The sequence below is a fragment of the Vulpes vulpes genome, chromosome 10 (genome assembly GCF_048418805.1).
Source record: "Vulpes vulpes isolate BD-2025 chromosome 10, VulVul3, whole genome shotgun sequence".
Classification (NCBI taxonomy): Eukaryota; Metazoa; Chordata; class Mammalia; order Carnivora; family Canidae; genus Vulpes; species Vulpes vulpes.
Genome location: NC_132789.1, coordinates 6772421 through 6791305, shown reverse-complemented (window position 1 = coordinate 6791305; position 18885 = coordinate 6772421). Strand labels below are relative to the sequence as shown.

General features: G+C 59.8%; 1 protein-coding gene across 1 annotated transcript in view; it reads left to right on the top strand.

The window, feature by feature from the left end:
• The window catches only part of HIP1R (huntingtin interacting protein 1 related), a 28395-nt gene extending 10750 nt beyond the window's left edge, over positions 1-17645 (top strand). Inside the window, exons 2-32 of the mRNA XM_072725090.1 lie at positions 3699-3762; positions 4214-4356; positions 4610-4666; positions 6033-6113; positions 6474-6550; positions 6842-6903; positions 8568-8708; positions 9503-9560; positions 9659-9734; positions 9900-10040; positions 10147-10208; positions 10282-10354; positions 10442-10625; positions 10717-10805; positions 10912-11028; positions 11122-11223; positions 11520-11714; positions 12498-12645; positions 12797-12883; positions 13262-13369; positions 13496-13632; positions 13885-13995; positions 14283-14341; positions 14573-14603; positions 14687-14749; positions 15157-15257; positions 15366-15471; positions 15581-15704; positions 15784-15845; positions 15937-16143; positions 16396-17645. Coding sequence (XP_072581191.1) covers positions 3699-3762; positions 4214-4356; positions 4610-4666; positions 6033-6113; positions 6474-6550; positions 6842-6903; positions 8568-8708; positions 9503-9560; positions 9659-9734; positions 9900-10040; positions 10147-10208; positions 10282-10354; positions 10442-10625; positions 10717-10805; positions 10912-11028; positions 11122-11223; positions 11520-11714; positions 12498-12645; positions 12797-12883; positions 13262-13369; positions 13496-13632; positions 13885-13995; positions 14283-14341; positions 14573-14603; positions 14687-14749; positions 15157-15257; positions 15366-15471; positions 15581-15704; positions 15784-15845; positions 15937-16143; positions 16396-16443 — 3114 coding nt within the window. The 3' untranslated portion in view covers positions 16444-17645. The remainder of the gene's footprint in view (positions 1-3698; positions 3763-4213; positions 4357-4609; positions 4667-6032; positions 6114-6473; positions 6551-6841; positions 6904-8567; positions 8709-9502; positions 9561-9658; positions 9735-9899; positions 10041-10146; positions 10209-10281; positions 10355-10441; positions 10626-10716; positions 10806-10911; positions 11029-11121; positions 11224-11519; positions 11715-12497; positions 12646-12796; positions 12884-13261; positions 13370-13495; positions 13633-13884; positions 13996-14282; positions 14342-14572; positions 14604-14686; positions 14750-15156; positions 15258-15365; positions 15472-15580; positions 15705-15783; positions 15846-15936; positions 16144-16395) is intronic.
• Positions 17646-18885: the final 1240 nt, after the last annotated feature.

Here is an 18885-nt window from a genome sequence, read left to right as displayed (position 1 = left end):
TTCCAGCCAGACACCAAGGCCCCTAATCAATCCATTCGACTTAAAGGTGTTTCTCTCCATGGCAATTGATCTTGCCAGCCATGAGGGATTACATTTGCTGTTGTCAGAGCTGTTGGGATAGTTCTGGCCTAGGTGGCTGTCCCAGGGCAGAAAGAAACCTTTTTGCAGTCTGGCAGGCTGTAGAGCACCCACATGATGGTGCTGGGCTCCCCTGTGACTCCCCCTCCTCCTTCAGTTTTCCCCCAGCCACCTGTTGGCCTGTTGTGAGGGTAACCTGCTGTGTGGACAGAATAAGTATTGCTGACCATCGGAGCTGTCTTGAGACTGTAAACACTAGGCGCTGAGCTATGTCACTGTTGCTCAGCATAGATTCTAGCAGTAAGAAGAAGAGCCCTGAAGCTCTCCCCACCCCTGCAGCCCACTTAGGACAGGCTAGGGCGTCCCTGGGACCTGACATCCCCTCATGGGACGAGGCTTGGCTGCTGTGCCTGGTAGGAGAAGCAAGGCCCTGTGAAGTGTGCACAGACTCCCTCTGTGTGAGCACTGTGCCTCCTTGTGAGGCTTCCTGACCCACACATCTGCTGCCCTGCACACAACGGGGCCGTGTTCCCTCCCCGGGAGGGACCCTGTTTCTACAGCCAGCCACAGGGAGCAGACAGCACTGGGAGGGCCGAGTGGGGGGAGGGAGGGAGAGGAGGAGCCTAGTGCCCAGACTCTGCCGCGTGCCTAAGTCCCCACATCTTCCGGGGCCTGGAGCCCCCACACTGCTTTTGGAAGTCTTCCATGTACCAGGAACCATTTAGGGGCTGGGGGTACAGCAGCAGCCAGAGAGGCAGAACCACTTCCCTCTTGGTGTTGACATTCAGGATAGGATGGATAACAGACAAGGAAAACGTCATGGTCAGGGGGCACCAAGTAGCTGAGTACACGGAGAGGAGTTAATCAGGGGAGACTGAAATAGGGTGGCAGCAGGAAGGGGACTGGTGAGCAGAGACCCATAAGGGGTGGTGGTGAGGGGTCCAGTTCCCAGCAGTGAGCGGGTGCTCAGTCTACATTTGGACCCAGGATGAAGTAAAGGCTGTCTTAGTGGCCTGTAGGGAAGGCTGGGAGAGGGCACTGCCCGACTCAGGCACCCCACCTTCAGCTCAGCAATGCACTCCTGGCTCCTGCTGCCCTGGCTGTATGGGGCCTCCTCCCTACCCCGCTCTGTTCAGGAAAAGGCGCCTTCTCAGCCACTCCCCTCCCTTGCTGGGCCCTGGTCAGCCCATTCCTTTAGGAAGTGTCTCTGCTTCTGCTCTCCAGCTGTAGACTCCAGGAGGGAGACCAGTTACTATGGAAGCCCCTTCCTGGCGTCTGCCCCAGGACTTGGGCAGGAGAGAAGGCCCACTCGGACTTCGGGCCCCATCTCTGCATCCACAGCTGCCTCCTGCACCTCTTCTGCATGTGTAGCTGTGCAGCTTGGGCTCTGCTCTTGCCCGGAATCTTCCCGATCAGGCTGGACCAGATGGCAGTCATCAGAAGAGCCAGCTCAGGTGTCAGAGCAGCTGGGGGATGGAGTTACACACCCTGGAGACCGGACACTCCTGGCTTATGAGCTGGCAGCTGCTTGCTGCTGGGGGAGGCATGGCCCCCACCTCCTTATCCTGTGCACTGCCACCTCTGCCTGGCCCTCCCAGCTCTGTGCCTGTATGGGAGAGAGGTGCCTGGGGTGCTGTATAGCAAACTCACTAAGGATACAACAGTCAGCTAGACCTGGCTTGGCCCTTAGGAGCTGCACAGACAGGACACCTAACCTCTCTATACCTCAATTTTTCTCATCAGGAAAGTGGGCTAGTAGCCATTTCCTAGGGCTGTTGCTGGAAGTGTGTGGCCTGTGCTTGGCACGTGGTAACCACCGAGGAAGTGGCAATTGGCGATCATCATTGTCACCACCACTGTTGTGGATGGAGTTTGGTCTGGGTGGGGTGTGGTTGTCACATGAGGCAGAGAGAAGTGAGTCCTGGGCTCGGCTGCTCTCCCAGTGGCTGCTCAGTGATGCTTCTTGAACAAAGGCTGGCACTGGAGCCTTAGGGAGGCTGCGCTGGCAGAGGGTCGGCAAACAGATGCCAAGGGAACGTCCCGGGTCTGGCTCCCTGAGGCTTTGGGAGTAAGAGAAGCCAGAGCCTCTCTGGATTTCTCCCAGGACCCTGGGATGGGATGCCAGGAGAGTGGCCCCCTGAGCAGCCCACTGTGGGGTATGCAGCAGCCCCAGCACTCCTACATCCTGGCAGATGGGGCCACCCTGGGCTCTGTGGGGGCAGGGGGCTGGGCTGGGTTCAGAAGCTGCATCTCTGATCAGAGAGGACTGCCTTTGCTCCCATGGGGTTGCTTTCTTACAGAGGAAGTCTCCCAGTCTTGCCAAGTAGCCCAAAAGTCCATTCATAGTAGACGTGTTCATGAGGTTGGGCAGTTACATTGTATAGAAGCCAGAGATGGCTAGCGCAGTGGCCTCCAAGCTAAGAAGAAAGCAAGCATCATGGCTGCCCCTTCCCACTCCTGCCCGAGTCAGACCACCATACCAGTGTGTCCTGTTGACAAGGCATTGACCTGCAGGCTCAGGTCCTGGCTGCAGGGTAAGCACATATGGCACCCCCACCCCATGCTCAGCCCATTGCAGGCTCTAGCATGGCCTGGGGGGTGGCCAGCCAGTGTGGGCCCCAGTAAAGGACCATCCTTCCCTGCAGTGGCATGGCAGGTCTTCTCCATCCACAAACACGGATGTCCTCAGCTCAGTGCTGAGCAGGTAGACATAGGCGTGTACAGTCTGCCCACAGGTGGAGAAGTAAAACCTATCCACAGGTAAACCCGGGGTCGACTATAGTTACTGGGTGAGTAGAGCCAGTAGCAACAGTAAGTGCCAGGGACCTTTGGTGAGGGAGTAGCTCCATTCGAGAAGCCTTGGGCTGTGCAGGCACTGAGCTAGGGGGAGGAGACAGGACCCCAGCAGGTAGAGATGGGAGAGGACCTCTGCCCAGAATGCATTGGCTGCTTGCTCAGGGCCCAGATGGCAGCAGTAGGTATGCTAAGTGGATCCCCCCACTTCCCGGGGCTCTAGTAGGGCCACGGTCACCATCTGCTTCAGTGAGGGTGGACGCTGAGTCAGGACTCATCCCCTCCCAGGAGGGAGGTGGCCTGTGTGACAGATGGGCCACAGGACCTGGGTTTGTCCTGGTTCTCAGTGGAGTGGCTGTGTGGCCTTGCCCTATAGTAATGTGTATGTGTAGGGGGTGACACGTATCTTCATGGGGTGTCCCGAGGGCTCAGGAGGGACAGGATAGAAGATGCCATGTTGTTGCCACTGGCTGCTACCCTGGGGCCCGGGGCCGGCCTCACCTTCTAGAGTGAGCTAACCATGTGCAGGTGTCCTAGACGTGTCTCCTGCAGCCACCAGCAGCCACCAGCCAGCCTCTGTCCTTACTTCGCAGCCGCCTGAAGACTCCTAGTGGCTTTTTGGCATTGAGCATTGGCTCCGTTTGAGCTGCGCATATCCCGCAAAGGAAAGCGTCTTCAGAGCTCTGGTTCGCTTAGGTTGAGAGAATAGCCCTTCCCTCTGCATCTTTACACCTGCCTCCTGCTGGCGGGGAGAATCTGTCCTGTGTGCCTCCTGGGGAAGTCGGCCTGGTGGGTCTCTGAACTGTGCCTCCTCTGTTCCCTTCCAGGCCATTAGCATCAGCAAAGCCATCAACACCCAGGAGGCCCCGGTGAAGGAGAAGCACGCCCGGCGTATCCTCCCTCTGGGTGCCGCGGGGAGGGGGGCAGTGTGAGGAGGGCAGGGGCGCTGCAGGTGGCCGCGTCTGCCCTCGCTGGGACTGAGGCCGGAGGAGGCGGGTGCTCGCTCCTGGTGCTCGCTCCTGGCTCCTGTGGCCTTGGGCCCGCCGGCCTCCTGCCTTGCCCCTTTCCTTTCAGATTCTGCATCCCAGCTGGGGGCGACCATTTATCACCTTTGGCTGTTGAGCCTGGTTAAATTTGCGAGGCTTGACCTTGCTTGTTTGCTTGACTTTGGCTGAAAGCCACAGCTTCCCCTGAACTGTGGCAGATGTGGAGGGAGAGGGGTGTTGGGAGAAGGTGCTGGACGCCATGGGCCTCCCCCTGCATCACGTCGCTGTACTCGCTGGGTACCCCAGCCTTCTTCCCACTTGAGCCTGCTTCCCGCACTTGGCCTTGACCCTGCTAGGCATCATTCTGGGCACTCACCACGAGAAGGGCGCCTTCACCTTCTGGTCCTACGCCATCGGTCTGCCACTTCCTAGTAGCTCCATCCTCAGCTGGAAGTTCTGCCACGTTCTCCACAAGGTCCTCCGAGACGGGCACCCGAATGTGAGTAGCCACTGTCCGCTGGTCCCGAGCGGGCAGGTCTCCCGGGCCCCCGTCTGCTGCTGCCCGAGCAGGCTGCCACCCCAGGGAGGCAGAGCAGCATGCCTCAGAAATGAGAGATTGTCCCCACATCTGCCTGCTGCCCGTCCCTCCACACGCTCAGCACGCTGGCGAGCACAGGGAGGGCCTCCGTTGGGACCCTGCCCATGCAGGTCTGCTGCTTCATCCTTGTCCCCTGTCCTGTCTCGTGCTGCAGGTCCTGCATGACTGCCAGCGCCATCGGAGCAACATTCGGGAGATCGGAGACCTGTGGGTAGGTGCGGGGAACAAGCACAGTGGCCTTAGTGCCTTGCACAGTCCACCGGGTCTGGAAAGTCCAGCCACCGTCCTGCTCGGTGTTCCATCCCCCTGTGGGGCTGAGCGAATGGCGCTCCCTGCAGGTGGGCGTCTCTTCCCTCTACCACATTCTACTTCCCGAATCCTGGCTTCTTGACCCACCCCAGGGTTCCCTGCCACAGTGGCTCGAGGGTTTGCAAACTAGCTTAGAGTTTTATAAAGGTACTTCAGAAGTTCCATTAGCATGTGAGTCAAATGTGCTTGATACCAAATCCTAACCCATTTCACTTCCCCCAGAGCAGAAGTTAGGATGTTATCTGGAGATGTTGGCCTTGCTTTTAAGGCCTCCTATAGGAAATTTCATTAACCAATGGGCACCCCCAGCTCCAGACCTGGAGCAGCCTTTCAATCGCTGTGAGTTGGGAAATTGTGGCGACACCCAAGTCTGGGTGTCTGACTGGCAGGTACAGCCAGTGTGAAGGGTACAGACTCCTTGCTGCACCTCCGACCTAAAGACTGGCTGCTTTAGAATTTCCAGATTAGAAACTGGGTTCAAAAAAACTCCCCAGAAGATTTTTGTAATTGATTTTTTAATTTAAACTCAATGAACATATAGTATATTATTAGCCTCAGAGGCAGAAGATTCTTCTCTACAGTAAAGTTTGAGAACCCCAAGAGCTTGTATTCTGGGTCCTCTTCAAGACCCTCAGGGAATTTGGGGGCTGCCAAGAGGGCTTCTGGCCTCATTTGTCTTCTGGGAGGACTGTTGGGAACTGACCAGAGGGAAGGCAGGACAGGGCATGGACTCCTGTTTCATGGATGTCCCTTGAAGTGAAAAAAACAGTGTCCATGGTGCCCAGCTGGTGTGACCACAGGGGACACGGTGTTTGGAGGTGACAGGGGAGGCAGCTGGGAGGATATGTACATGCCCCGGGCAGAATGTGCCTCCCTGGCTGCCACCAGCATTTTAATGAAGTGTCCCAGCTCAGAGTTGGCCTGCTGCCCCGGACAAAGAGCCCTCTTCTCAACAAGAGTTTCTTTGGCAAGAAGGACTAGGAGTAAGATTAAATTAAAAAAAAAAAAAAAGTTAAAGAGCTGTGAACAAAGAGTAGGGTTGGCGGAGGTCCTTAGGACGGATGCGTTGGCCACCTCTGGCGGGCTGAGCAGAATGTGCACACGAACCTCTCTGTCCGTGTGGCAGGTGAAGGAAGGACATCCCACTGGCATGCTGCCCCTTCCCACCTCCACTTTCTTGCTTGCCCCAAGGCGTGTCCTAGTCCTGTAGAATTTGTGGGCACGTTCCTGGGGTAGCAGACCCTCACCCTGGGTTCTTGTCTCCACAGGGACATTTGCATGACCGCTACGGACAGCTGGTGAATGTTTACACCAAACTCTTGCTGACCAAAATCTCCTTCCACCTCAAGGTAGTTTCCTCGGGACACGCGGGGCTGGAGGGAGGGACCTTGGGCTTTCATCTCTGAGACATCCTGGAAAGCCTCCAGGTGGGATCTCCTGTGTCCTGATCTTGACCTGAGGGGACCTTAAGAGTCTGAGTACCTTGAGGCATTTCCCGCTGATGCTGGAGGTGGTCTCAACCTTGCCCTTGGCTCTGGGCAGCCTCTGGCTCTGGTCCCTGGGCTCTCCTGTTACCCACAGACCCCCTCAGCCAGTGCCCAGGGCAACTGAGGGCATCCCCGGCCTCGTCTCCTGTCCTCAGAAGCCAGAACCAGTTCTGGGCTGGGGCCAGCAGGGGCCTCACCTGAGTCGGGGTGTTGTCTCTGTAGCACCCCCAGTTTCCTGCGGGCCTGGAGGTGACAGACGAGGTGCTAGAGAAGACTGCTGGGACTGATGTCAACAACATGTGAGTTCCTCCGGACAGTGCAGCCACCTGGTGCTACTTCCTTTCTCGCTCAGTTTCCCCGATGGTTCCTGCAGCATTTCACACTCCGGGTCCCACATGGGTGGGTGCTTGTCGTGGCTGGCTGAGGCTAGGGGTCCTGCTTCTCAGGGAGCTGGGGTTTATTTGGAATCGGGAATGTTTGGCTGCCCTCTGCAGAGGCATGTGGATAAACTCTGCTCCCTCTTCCCATCGGGTGGTCTCTGGGATGAGTCCCCTGCCCCTCCACTCAGCCCCCCGCCTTCCCCTCCATAGCTTCCAGCTCACCGTGGAGATGTTTGATTACATGGACTGTGAGCTGAGGCTTTCTGAATCAGGTAAGCCAACCGAGGAGGAGGAGGCCTGGCCTGCTAGAGTCCAGTGATTCTCGGTGCTCACTGCCAGATGCAAAGTTAGCCTAACCAACTTACTGTGCTCCTGGCAGGAGTGAGTAACAGGGGACTCCAGGTGCCCCCAGAACATGGGGAGACCTGTTCACTGCCCCTGCAGAGTGGCAGTCCCCAGGGGTGTGTCCCGGGCATGGCGCTGTCAGGTTCCTGACCCCGGCTACCCCTGCCCAGCCTTGAGTATCTACAGAGCCCACCCCGGAGAGAGTTCGTTTTGGTCATCTTGCCTGTGTCCTGCTATAAAAGGCCTGTGAGTCATGTCGGACTTCCCAGCCCAGGAACCTGGCTGCTGCTGGACAGGAAATCTCAGAGGGTTTACCTTCCTAGGGCTGCAGAGGGGATTGTTCTGGGCGGCAACTTCAGGACATCTTGTTGGGTAACTCAGTGCTCTTTAGAGGAGAACGAGCAGCAAATGCCTTTTTAATGGAAGATCTAGACTTAGAGGTGGGTCTGGGCAGCCTCCTGGCATTCCTGCATCTGGACTTAGAGCTGTGTCCAGAGGAGCCCAGGTCCCACCAGGGAGTGAGGCTGTCAGCCTATGACTGGCAGAGATGAGCCATGCCTCCCCCAAGAGGGAAGGTAGAGAAAATCCCTCAGTGGAGAAATGGTTTTGCCTTGTATAAAACCCAAAATGGTATTTTATGTGTGTTTCAGTTTTTACAGGAAAATGCACTTGATGTGACATGTTAAGGTTTAGAAAGGTGAAGGACCATCCTTAGCTGCTGCGTCCTCCTCATCCCTTTCCTCCTGGGCATTCTTGTGTCACTGTGGAGGTTTGCAAATGGTCCCACCCTGGGCCGTGTGAGCATAGGACCCCAGGGCCTGGGGCCCGACATCTGGAACAGCGTCCTGGCATCTGTGGTGTGTGTGGGCCATGCTGGCATGTGGTCTACCCATTGTCATTTCTCTCTCTGCCCTGGAGAAGAGGCTGATCACAGTGGGGGCAGCCTCATATTTGTCTCTTTCCCTCCTAGTTGGCTGATCTGATGAAAGGTTTGATTGTCAGGGACAGAGGAGACTGACCCCGGGTGCAAGTGAGGTTTTGGGGTCACTTGGGGTTTGCAGAACTGAGTCCTGAGCTGGCTGCCGTGTAGTTGACTTCTCTCCCCATAGTTATGAGGCACTTGGCTACACAGCCTTGAACCTCCTTGTTTCCCTGACACATAGGGGGAGCTTGAGGCCCATGGGTACAGGACCGTCCGAGGCTCCTTGTCTCTCCAGCCCCTTGGCTTGGGCGCACTGCGTAGAGGCTGTCAGGAAGCCCTGGCCTCACAGAGCTGTATTCTAATTGCCCGGACTTGCCATCGCCCTCGTTTGTGGGGACCCTGGGGCTCAGTCTGGGGCAGCCACAGCACAGGGGGCTCTCCTCTCCTAGCCCTTCAGAGCATGTTGGTGTCTAAAGACATGGGGCAGAGTTATCCTGCCTGGCTGGGACTGGCAAGGCAGGTACCCGGGCCATCACCTCCTGGGGTTGTTCTGACGATGCCCTGGGATGATGGTGTGGGGCCCGCAAGCCACCGCTGTTCTCTCGGTGGCTGTCACTGAGGCTGCATGGCTCCCTGTGCTCACGCTCCTCCCTCCACCTCTGTTTGCAGTTTTCCGACAGCTCAACACGGCCATTGCCGTTTCCCAGATGTCCTCGGGCCAGTGCCGCCTGGCTCCCCTCATCCAGGTCATCCAGGACTGCAGCCACCTCTACCACTACACAGTCAAGCTCATGTTCAAGCTGCACGCCTGTAAGTCCCCCAGCACCCTGCCGCAGGCCCCCCGAGGTTCAGCCGGAGCACAAAGGGCTGTGTTTAAGCAGCTTACGTTGATAGACATTTACTGCAGCAGAGATGAAAATAGAGACCGTTCTTAAATACTTATTAATTAAATGTAGCAACAATAAATTCATTACCCATTAATGTAACAGCATAGTTGTTACAGAAAATCACTGTTTTCCAACACAAAGATTTATCAAGAAGAGGGGCAGAGCTTTCCATGTTGGCACTTCTCTGAAAGGCCTGGCCTCTGGGGAGGCAGCGGGTGTCTGCGTTCAGCTGCCACGGCATCTCACGTCCTGCGACTGGCACAACGAGTCCAACATGGCCCATGTCCCCTCCTTCGTGTTCATGAGGGCTTTGGCCCTGGTGGACCCCCTGAGGAGGTCTCAGTCACCACATCCCGCTCTGAGAACCACTGGCCTGGGGTGTGTAAGCTGTTTGAATGCTGTCAGCCCAGGCTGGAGTCCAGACGCAGCTTTGCAGTGCGCCCACGGGCATGCTCGGCTTCGGTTTGCTGTGGTCAGGATGCTGACTTGCATGCACCTGTTCCCCTTCTCAAAGTTGAGAGCTGAACCCCCACAGAGGCCTCACATCACTCTCCCAGTTGGTTTGTGGGCCTGGACAGGCAGTAGGTGCTCTCTCCTCTCTGATGGTTTCTAGAACGTGATGGGGCAGGGTGGGAGGGGGAAGGAAGGATGTTGAGTCTTTGCAAGCTGCAGAGCAGGGGGCAGAGAGGAAGTCTTGTCGCACGTCACTGCCCTCAGGTCTCCCAGCAGACACCCTGCAAGGCCACAGGGACCGGTTCCACGAGCAGTTCCACAGGTACAGCCCGGGCAGAGAGGAGGCGCTGGGGCCTGGTGAGCTGGGGCTGCCTGGCTGGGCCTGGCTCAACCGTGACCTCGCGTCTTCTGCCCCCGCAGCCTCAGAAACTTCTTCCGCAGAGCCTCTGACATGCTGTACTTCAAGCGGCTCATCCAGATTCCCCGGCTGCCCGAGGTACCTGCCATCCTCCTGAGGCTGACCCTGGGATGTATCCTTGTTCCCTCTCTGGGCATTCAGAGAACCCTGGGGGGTCCCCACATGGACTCTGGGGATGGCTGAGGGGGGCTTCTTCCAGGCGCCACAGGCAGTTCCCAGACATTGCACCCCCCCACCCCCCAGGGACCTCCCAACTTCCTGCGAGCCTCGGCTCTAGCTGAGCACATCAAGCCTGTGGTGGTGATCCCCGAGGAGGCCCCCGAGGATGAGGAGCCGGAAAATCTCATTGAGATCAGCACGGGGCCCCCGGCTGGGGAGCCAGTGGTGAGGCCCCCCTCTTCCCATTAGGTGTTGGGCAACTGGGCCTCCCTCTGTGCCCCCTCCCTTGGCCTGGGGGTAATGGCAGTGGGTCACCATGCTTGTGTGGCAGGTGGTGGCTGACCTCTTCGAGCAGACATTTGGACCCCCCAATGGCTCCTTGAAGGATGATAGGTGAGGGCCCCGGGTGCTGCCTGCGGTGGGTGCTCTGTTGTCAGGACCCAGCTTGAAGGCCATTTGTCCCCAGGGATGTGCAGATCGAGACCCTGAAGAGAGAGGTGGAGGCACTCCGGGCAGAGCTGGAGAAGATCAGATTGGAGGTAAAGACGTGGGGCCAGGCTGTGTGGTACCCCCCGCTCCCCCACTGGTGGGCAGGGCCTCCATGATGCTGTCCCTCTGCTGAGCAGGCCCAGCGCTACGTCTCCCAGCTAAAGGGCCAGGTGAACACGCTAGAGGCCGAGCTGGAGGAGCAGCGGAAGCAGAAGCAGAAGGCACTGGTGGACAATGAGCAGCTTCGGCATGAGTTGGCCCAGCTGCAGGCCGCCCAGCGGGAGGGCGAGCGGAACCAGGGCCTGCGCGAGGAGGCCGAGAGTGCGTGAGCAACACAGAGTGCAGGGGTGCAGGGATGCAGGGCGGCCAGTGGGTGGGCGCCTGGGTCCACCGCCTCACCTGTCCTCTGCAGAGAAGGCCAGTGCCACCGAGGCGCGCTACCAGAAGCTCAAGGAGAAACACAGTGAGCTCATCAGCACACACGCCGAGCTGCTCAGGAAGGTAGGTGGGGGCACAGCCGTGGCAGCCAGTGCTGAGCATGGTTGGCTGGAGGACCGCAGGCCCCGGCGGCGGTGGTGGAGCAAGAGTCTGTACCCTACCTGTGCAGAACGCAGACACAGCCAAGCAGCTGACAGTGACACAGCAGAGCCAGGAGGAGGTGGCACGGGTGAAGCAGCAGCTGGCCTTCCAGATGGAGCAAGTGAAACGGGAGTCGGAGATGAAGGTGTGGCCACAGCTGTGGCGTCCCTTCCCCTGACCCTCACCCTGCCCCACTGCTCCCCGCCCCTCCCCGCCTTGACACCCTGTCCTGTCCCAGCTGGAGGAGCAGAGTGACCTGCTAGAGAAGCTCAAGAAGGAGCTGGAGGCCAAGGCGGGAGAGCTGGTGCGCACACAGGAGGCCCTGACCCGCACTGAGCAGGTATGGCTGCCATGGTGGGGTGGCCTCCCAGGAGCCAGCAGGACAGGAGTTAGGGTCCTCCTTCCTGTGAACATGGCCATGCCCAGATGTCCCTAGGTTGAATCAGAGCAGTCCTGGGGTGCAGCTCTGACTCAGCACAAGGGGGACACAGGAAACGGGCCCAGACTATCAGCAAGTTCTCAGTCTAAGGGGAGAATGATGACAACATGGCTCTCAGGAATTGTCTGTACATTCGGGTGGGGGCGAGGGGCGGGTGAGGTCTCCGGAAGCCCTACTCACGTCCCGGGCGTTCACAGAGCGGGTTGGAGCTGAGCTCGAGGCTGGATGCGCTGAGTGCAGAGAAGGCTGCGCTGAGCAGTGCTGTGCAGCAGCGGGAGGCGGACCTCCTGGTGGCCCAGGGCCTGGTGCAGGAGAAGGAGGAGGCGCTGAGCCGCGAGCAGCAGCGCAGCTCCCAGGAGAGGGCTGAGCTACAGGGGCAGCTGGCAGACAAGGTAACAGCGTCCCCTGAGCCCACTCAGCGGGTGAGGGCGCGGGTCCCAGCGTGTCCACACTGTATTTCTGGAACATTTTACCACTCTGAAAGGAAACTACCTGCTAAGCAGCTAATCCCCACCTGCTGCCATCAGTCCCGGCCCCTGGCATGCTCTCACCTGCTCTCTCTGGATTGACCTATGCCAGACATTGCTCATAGATGGGCCCGCACGATAGGACTGGCGTCTCCCACTGAGCAGTGTTTACAAGGTTCCTCCGTGTGCCACGGCTCAGTAATATTCCATCACGTGGACAGGCCGAATTCTGTTTATCTGTTCATTGTTAAGGAGCATTTGGCTTCTTTCTACCTTTTGGCTGTTGATGCCGCCAGGACCAAGTGCTGTGCCGTTTTCATTCCCGCCAGGAGTGGATGCGGTTTCCTACCTCCCTATATCCTTGACAGCACATGTTGTCAGTGGTTTTCCTTTTAGCCACCCTCGCGGGTGTGAGGTGGTAACTTATTGTGATTTTGCCTTGCATTTCCCTAAGGATTAAGGATGTTGGATATCTTTTGTGTGTTCGTTGTCTTTTGTGTATCTTGGGGAGAAAGGTTTGTTCAGATCCTTTGCCTACTTTTTAACTGGGGTGTCTGTCTTTTTATTGCTGAGCTGTCTCCTCTGCTCCCGAGGAGCAGCCCAAGCTCTGGGGTCAAGTGGCAGCTCCCCTCAGCCACCTCCCACACACACAGTGAGGGTCCCAGCCGGCCACTGCGGGTCTCTAAGCTGCCTCTCCTCTCCCACCAGGAGTGTCAGGAGGAGGAGCTGCAGCGGAGGCTCCTGGACGAGCAGTTTGCAGTGCTGCAGGGCACTGCCACCGAGGCCGAGCGCATCCTGCAGGATGCTGTGGCCAAGCTCGACGACCCCCTGCACCTGCGCTGCACCAGCTCCCCAGGTGAGGCTGCAGGGCGGGCACTCAGGCCATTGGGGCCTTGCCTTTCCTTCGTTGCCTGGATGGGTGCGCAGCCCACCCTAAGAGAAGTGGCATTAGGGCTCTGGGGCCCCTGGCAGGCTCCACCCCTCACCACTTCTCCCCGTGCTTGCAGACTACCTGGTGAGCAGGGCACAGGCAGCTCTGGACGCTGTGAGTGCCCTGGAGAAGGGCCATGCCCAGTACCTGAACTCCAGGTCAGGTAAGTGGGGCGGTGGGGAGACTGGAGGGACCCAGGCAGGCAGGGCAGAGGCCCCGGCCGGGGGTGCCCAGTCTGCTGGCCATGGCTGCCTCCTGCCACTGTGGAGTTTCTCCGAGCCGTGCCCCCATCCACACCCACTGGGAGCCCAGTCCTGCCCGCTCTGTGAACCTGGGGTCACTCAGACATAGCTTTGTTCCCTACTTGGCTGCGGTCTAGCCACTTGACTGTGGCCCCTCCGAGCCTGCCTCTTCTCCATAAACTGGAGCTGTGGCACCCATTGGGCTTTCTGGGCAGAGGACACAAGCAGCCTGCTGTAGGCCCCAGTCTGGGCCTTGCTGCGTGGCAGTGGCATAGGGTTTGTCTCTCCTTTCCACACAGATACCTCTGTGCTGGTGGCAGCCCTGACCCAGTTCTCCTACCTGGCTGCAGACACCATTATTAATGGCAGCGCCACCTCCCACCTGGCCCCCACCGACCATGCTGACCGTAAGTGTGTGCCAGGCTTTACTCACGGTGCCCACAGGGGACCCAGGGTCCTTGTGTCAGACCCAGTGCGCGGCCTTCTTCCAGGGCTCCCAGGTGCCTGGCCCCCTGACAGTGCTCTCTCCCCAGGCCTGATGGACACGTGCCGGGAGTGTGGGGCCCGGGCTCTGGAGCTCCTGAGTCTCCTGCAGGAGCAGCAGACTCTGCCCCTGGCCCAGCCCAGCCTGGTGGGGAACCCCCTACAAAGCATCCTTCAGCTGGCCCAGGTGAGGTGTGCAGCCATGGCACTGAACATGGGCTGGTGTCTGGAGGGGTGATGATCCTGGGGTGAGGCTTGGGTCCCCAATTTCTCTGCACCTCCTTTTAGTTTGGGCTGAACAGGTGCTCTTGTGCAGAGCTGGCAGCTGGAGGACACTGGGCAGGGACAGAGCACCGCCCCCCAGCATGCTGCTGCTCTAGCCTCTCCCAGACTCCTTCAGGAGTCCACCCGTCTGACTCCTACATGCCCTCTTCCCCAGGAGCTGAAGCCCAAGAGCCTGGATGTGCGTCAGGAGGAGCTTGGGGCCATGGTGGACAAGGAGATGGCGGCCACATCCGCTGCCATTGAAGATGCTGTGAGGAGGATTGAGGTGACGACTGGGGGCTGGGCTGGGCTGGGCCAAATGTAGGCTGTGGCCACCTCTGCACCCCTTCTGTGCATGGGCCGGTGGCCTCTGCAGGTCGCAGCTGGCTTTTCTGCCTAGAGCCGCCCCCTGCACCCCCTGCACCCCCTGCCCTGTCTCCCTCCAGCCTCTTCCTCCTCTCCCTCCCCAGCTGGGTGGTTGTTTGGGGGGTGTGGGGCTGGCCCAGCACCGCATCCCCCTTCCTCCCACACTGCCCCCTCCTAGCCTGCTCACAGCTCTGTCACTGGGTGTAGGACATGATGAACCAGGCTCGCCATGCCAGCTCCGGGGTGAAGCTGGAGGTGAATGAAAGGTGAGCCTCATGCCCCTCCACCCCCGTCCCCCCAGAATCCAGGGTGTTCTGTCCTGCTTGCTCAGCTCTCCAGAGGGGACTGGAAACAATCAGAGCACACCCTGCCCCATGGGCCCACCCTGCTGAGCACCTGTGTCAGGCCTGGTAGTTGTTCAGAGGTCACACTCCCTGGGGTCACCCTGTAGAATCTTTTCTCTCTCATCACCTACACCTGCTGCTTCTTCCCCTCAGGATCCTCAATTCCTGCACAGACCTGATGAAGGTGAGTGGCTGGCTGGGATCCCAGGATGGATGATGTGCCTGGGAAAGCCGCCCCGAGAATGACCTGTGCCTTGGTCTTGGCAGGCCATCCGGCTCTTGGTGACAACATCCACCAGCCTGCAGAAGGAAATTGTGGAGAGCGGCAGGGTGAGTGAGCGGGGCCCTTCCTGTCAGGCCATGAGGCTGGGCCAGCAAGGGCCAGATTCCTGAAATGGGCGTGACCTCAGAGCCCTCCTCATCCCAGACCACGATCCAGGATCCCCCATCCCCAGTGGCTTCAGCTGACCTCCGGGCTCCTTTGGGTATGGGCTTCCCGGAGTGTGAAGTGATGAGGACCCCCCCTCCCCAGAATGCACACAATGTGCCCAGGAGTCACACCTGCATCTCCCCCATGACCGAGCACCCCTGGCCCAGCCAGGCCCACGGATGGGCCGTGGCCCATGGCCCACGGATGTCCCCTCGTGGCTGAGGTGACAGAGGGGCCCCTGTGGGGATCCCTTGCCCCGTGACATCACTGACTGGTCCACCCTTCCCTGCCTTCCTGTCGCCACTAGGGGGCAGCCACGCAGCAGGAGTTTTATGCCAAGAACTCTCGGTGGACTGAAGGCCTCATCTCTGCCTCCAAGGCTGTTGGCTGGGGAGCCTCACAGCTGGTGTATGTCGCCCCAGGTGGGGGGGCAGCAGGGTGTGTGGTGCTCGGGGTCTCGGGGAGGGAGTGTGGCGGTGGCTTGGAGACCCAGGCCCTGCCCGGCTCTGTCTGCAGGGAGTCAGCGGACAGGGTGGTGCTCCACATGGGCAAGTACGAAGAGCTCATCGTCTGCTCCCACGAGATCGCAGCCAGCACAGCCCAGCTTGTGGCCGCCTCCAAGGTGAAGCTCTGTGCGTGGTGGCCTCTAGCCTCGGCCTCGACTCTGGGCTGTGCCAGGAAGTGCACGTGATGAGGGGGGGTGAGCCTGACCTGCCCCCACATGCCCCCAGGTGAAGGCGGACAAGCGCAGCCCCCACCTGAGCCGCCTCCAGGAGTGCTCCCGCACCGTCAACGAGATGGCTGCCAATGTGGTGGCCTCTACCAAGTCAGGCCAGGAGCAGATTGAAGAAAGAGGTGAGTGTGGGTCCTGGTAACAGCTGGGTGGGCGTGGGCGTGGGCACAGACACTCACCCCCTGCCTGCTCTGGCCGCAGACACCATGGACTTCTCTGGCCTGTCCCTCATCAAGCTAAAGAAGCAGGAGATGGAGACCCAGGTGCGTGCCTGTTCCTCTTCGGGGACTGAGCTCCGGGCGGGTGGGGAGGACAGGCCGTGAGGCTACCCTGAGTGGGCATGCGGGGCTGCAGGTCCGTGTCCTGGAACTGGAGAAGACACTGGAGGCTGAGCGTGTGCGGCTGGGAGAGCTTCGGAAGCAGCACTACGTGCTGGCTGGTGCCGTGGGGACACCCAGTGAGGAGGATCCGGGCCGACCCAGTGCTGCCGCCCGCAGCGGGTCCTCCAAGAAGCCACCCCTGGCCCAGAAGCCCAGTATGGCTCCCCGGCAGGACCACCAGGTGCCAGGCGTCAGCACTGGGGCAGGGAGGGGCCCTGGGGGTAACGTCTCTGTCGCTGCTCCCTGGTCTGCAGGGCACAGGGCCTTGGGAAAGTGGGGAAAGTTAGAAAACTCTGACGGGAGCAGAAATGCCGCCCCAGCAGCATGGGGCGGGTGGGAGGCTTGCCCAAGGGAGAGATGCAGGGGACCGAGGGTGGCTAGGGTGTCTGGGGCCTGGCCATGTCCACTGAGCCCCTTCCTTTGACTCTTGCAGCTCGACAAGAAGGATGGCGTCTACCCAGCTCAACTCGTGAACTACTAGGCTCCCGAGGGGTCCAGTGGGGAGGCTAGTGGGCAGGCCTGGGCCTCGTGTGGCTGCCCCAACTTGGCTGAGAAGCCTCCAAGGGCTGTGGTCCCCTGCCCCACGGCCAGGCCCAGCGTCCCCGGCCCCAGCCCTTGCTGAACCCAAAGGATCAGAGATAGGGATGGTTCTCCCGGACGTGAGTCTATCTGCAACAGGCACCCAGAGCAGCCAGGACCGAGCAGGCCTGAGCCACAGATCTTCAGGAAATCTATGGAACATTTGTCATATTCTGAGTTAGAGCTTTCCTTCATGAGTCTGTATTGTATTCACCCTGGGAAGCAGGGCCACTAGAGAGGGTGTTTGAGCAGGGCCTCCCCTGCCTTTTGAACTCAAGGTCTGAGGTTAATAATGGAGAGTGGGTCCATGCTGGCTGCCAGGGACGTAGGCAAGATGTCACCTATTTATAGCCTCGGAGATGGGCCTCGGATGGACTCAGGCAAAGACGACTGCTCCAGAGCAGCCTAGGGCTACTGCCCGTTCTCCTTGGGCCTCCCTCTAAGGCCTGAGTGATGGGAGCAGAGGGTGTGACCTTAGTGTGGAGAGAGGCAGGCCCAGCACTGCTGCCAGGCAGGGCAGATGTGGTGGCCAAGACCCCCACCCCGTGGGCACTGGTGCTGTGCCACCACCACTCCTGCTGACATCTGTGCTGACCCTCCTGTTTCCCTGTGTTCGTGCCCCTGCTCACTGCTCCTGCCCTGGAGGACCCCCCCACCCCGTTCTGCGTGTTCTGGTCGCCCTCCCCCCACCCCCCCTCCACCCTCTCCTCCCTCCTGAAGGCCTCCCGGGGAACTAGGATGTCTGCCTGCCACCCTCCAGGCTGAGGGCATCTTGTGCCCCACAGAAGGGGGCCCACCTGGCAGCCTAGCCACAACCTCGCCCCACCCTTGGCCTCCTGGACCCCACTTGGAGGATTTGCGAGACTGGGTGTTCCTTGAGCCCCCACCCCAACTCGGGGGAGTGGTTGTGGGGAGGGAGGGAGGGACCAGCAGCATAGGCTCTGCGAACTCTGCCTCTGCCCCAGGTGAGGCGGTCTGGTCCCTGCCAAGGTCTGCAGAGCAGCAGGGAGCCGGCTCTTTTGCTTTGCCTTTAGTATTTCCTTGTTGGAAGAGTCAGATTGGCAATAAAACTCACTTGGACTGCTGCCCTCCGGTGAGGGGCCACGCCCGGGCTGTTCCTTTCTCTGGGGCCAGGACCTGCCCCACGGGGTGGGGATCACTTAGTTTCTGCAGGTGTCAGAGCCGTTGGAGCCACGGAGGAGCTTGCTAGAGCTGCTGCTGGTTCTGCCAGGAAGCGCCCTCGCCCGTCTCCTGGGGGGTTTGGGACGGATGCCCGGATGCCCCTGTGGGGAGTCGTGGCTTGGGGCTTTCCGCCCTGGCCTCCAGTCACAGCTGAGCCCCCCTCCCCCGGGGGTTCTTGTCCCTGCTCCCCCAGGCTGCTCAGAAGCCACACTGCTTTGGGAAGGGAGGAGTGACATGGAGTCCCCGCAGTTAAGACCGGCCCAAGTCCAGGCTGGGCGCTGCCGACCCGGCCTCCTAGCTGGTCCCGACTGACCGGCTACACCCAGCCTTCCGTGGGGGCGCCTGACAGGCTGCGGGCACGCACTTCCCGGGGGGCAGCCCTGAGCCTGAGCGGCTCGGCCAGGCAGGCCTTTGCGCCCTGCTCTCAGCGCGCCCCCTTCCCCCGCGGTCACCAACATCTGTGGAACAGACTGTGCTGGTCAGGGCAGAAGAGGGTGGGTAGCCTGAGTCCCACTCCCTGGGCCTGGCTTTCCCGAAGGAGGGGATGGGGCCCCGCCGCCCCCCAGGCCCTCCAGGCCGGTTGGGAGGCGTGCGTGGGGTCGTCAGGGCTTTGTCAACTCCATGAAGGGGAGAATGGAGGAGCCGGTGTCTGGTTCTCATTTGTAAGGGAAAACAGCTTCAGAAAGGACGTTAAAGCAGATGATTGGCTCCACCCAATACAAACCAGTGAAAATTGGCAAGAGTTGACTGCACTCACTCATCCAAAGGAACGTTAGCCTGATTTGACACGACGTCCTCAGTGAGCAAACCTTTAGCTGGAAGCCCCGAGAAGCCCCTCGGTCTATCTCCACCCCCGCCCCCCCAGTGCCTCCCCGACCCTCCCAGAGGCGAGGACCAGACAAGGCTAGCGCAGCCCAGTCTAGCGCATGTCCCCACCGCAGGCTACAAATTTGGCTGGAAACTTCCTCAGCAGCTGCTGGAGAAAGAGAAACTATCTCAGATTCTAAGAAAAGCGTTTGCCTTCCTCCCGGGCCAGCCCCGCAGTCGTCCTCTGCGGGTCCTCTGCGTAGGGAGGTAGGGAGCGTACACTAGAGCGTACACAGGCTGTTCCCACTGCGCAGTGAGCAAGGCCCCTGCCCTCAGCCGGGGAGGGGGGGCTGGC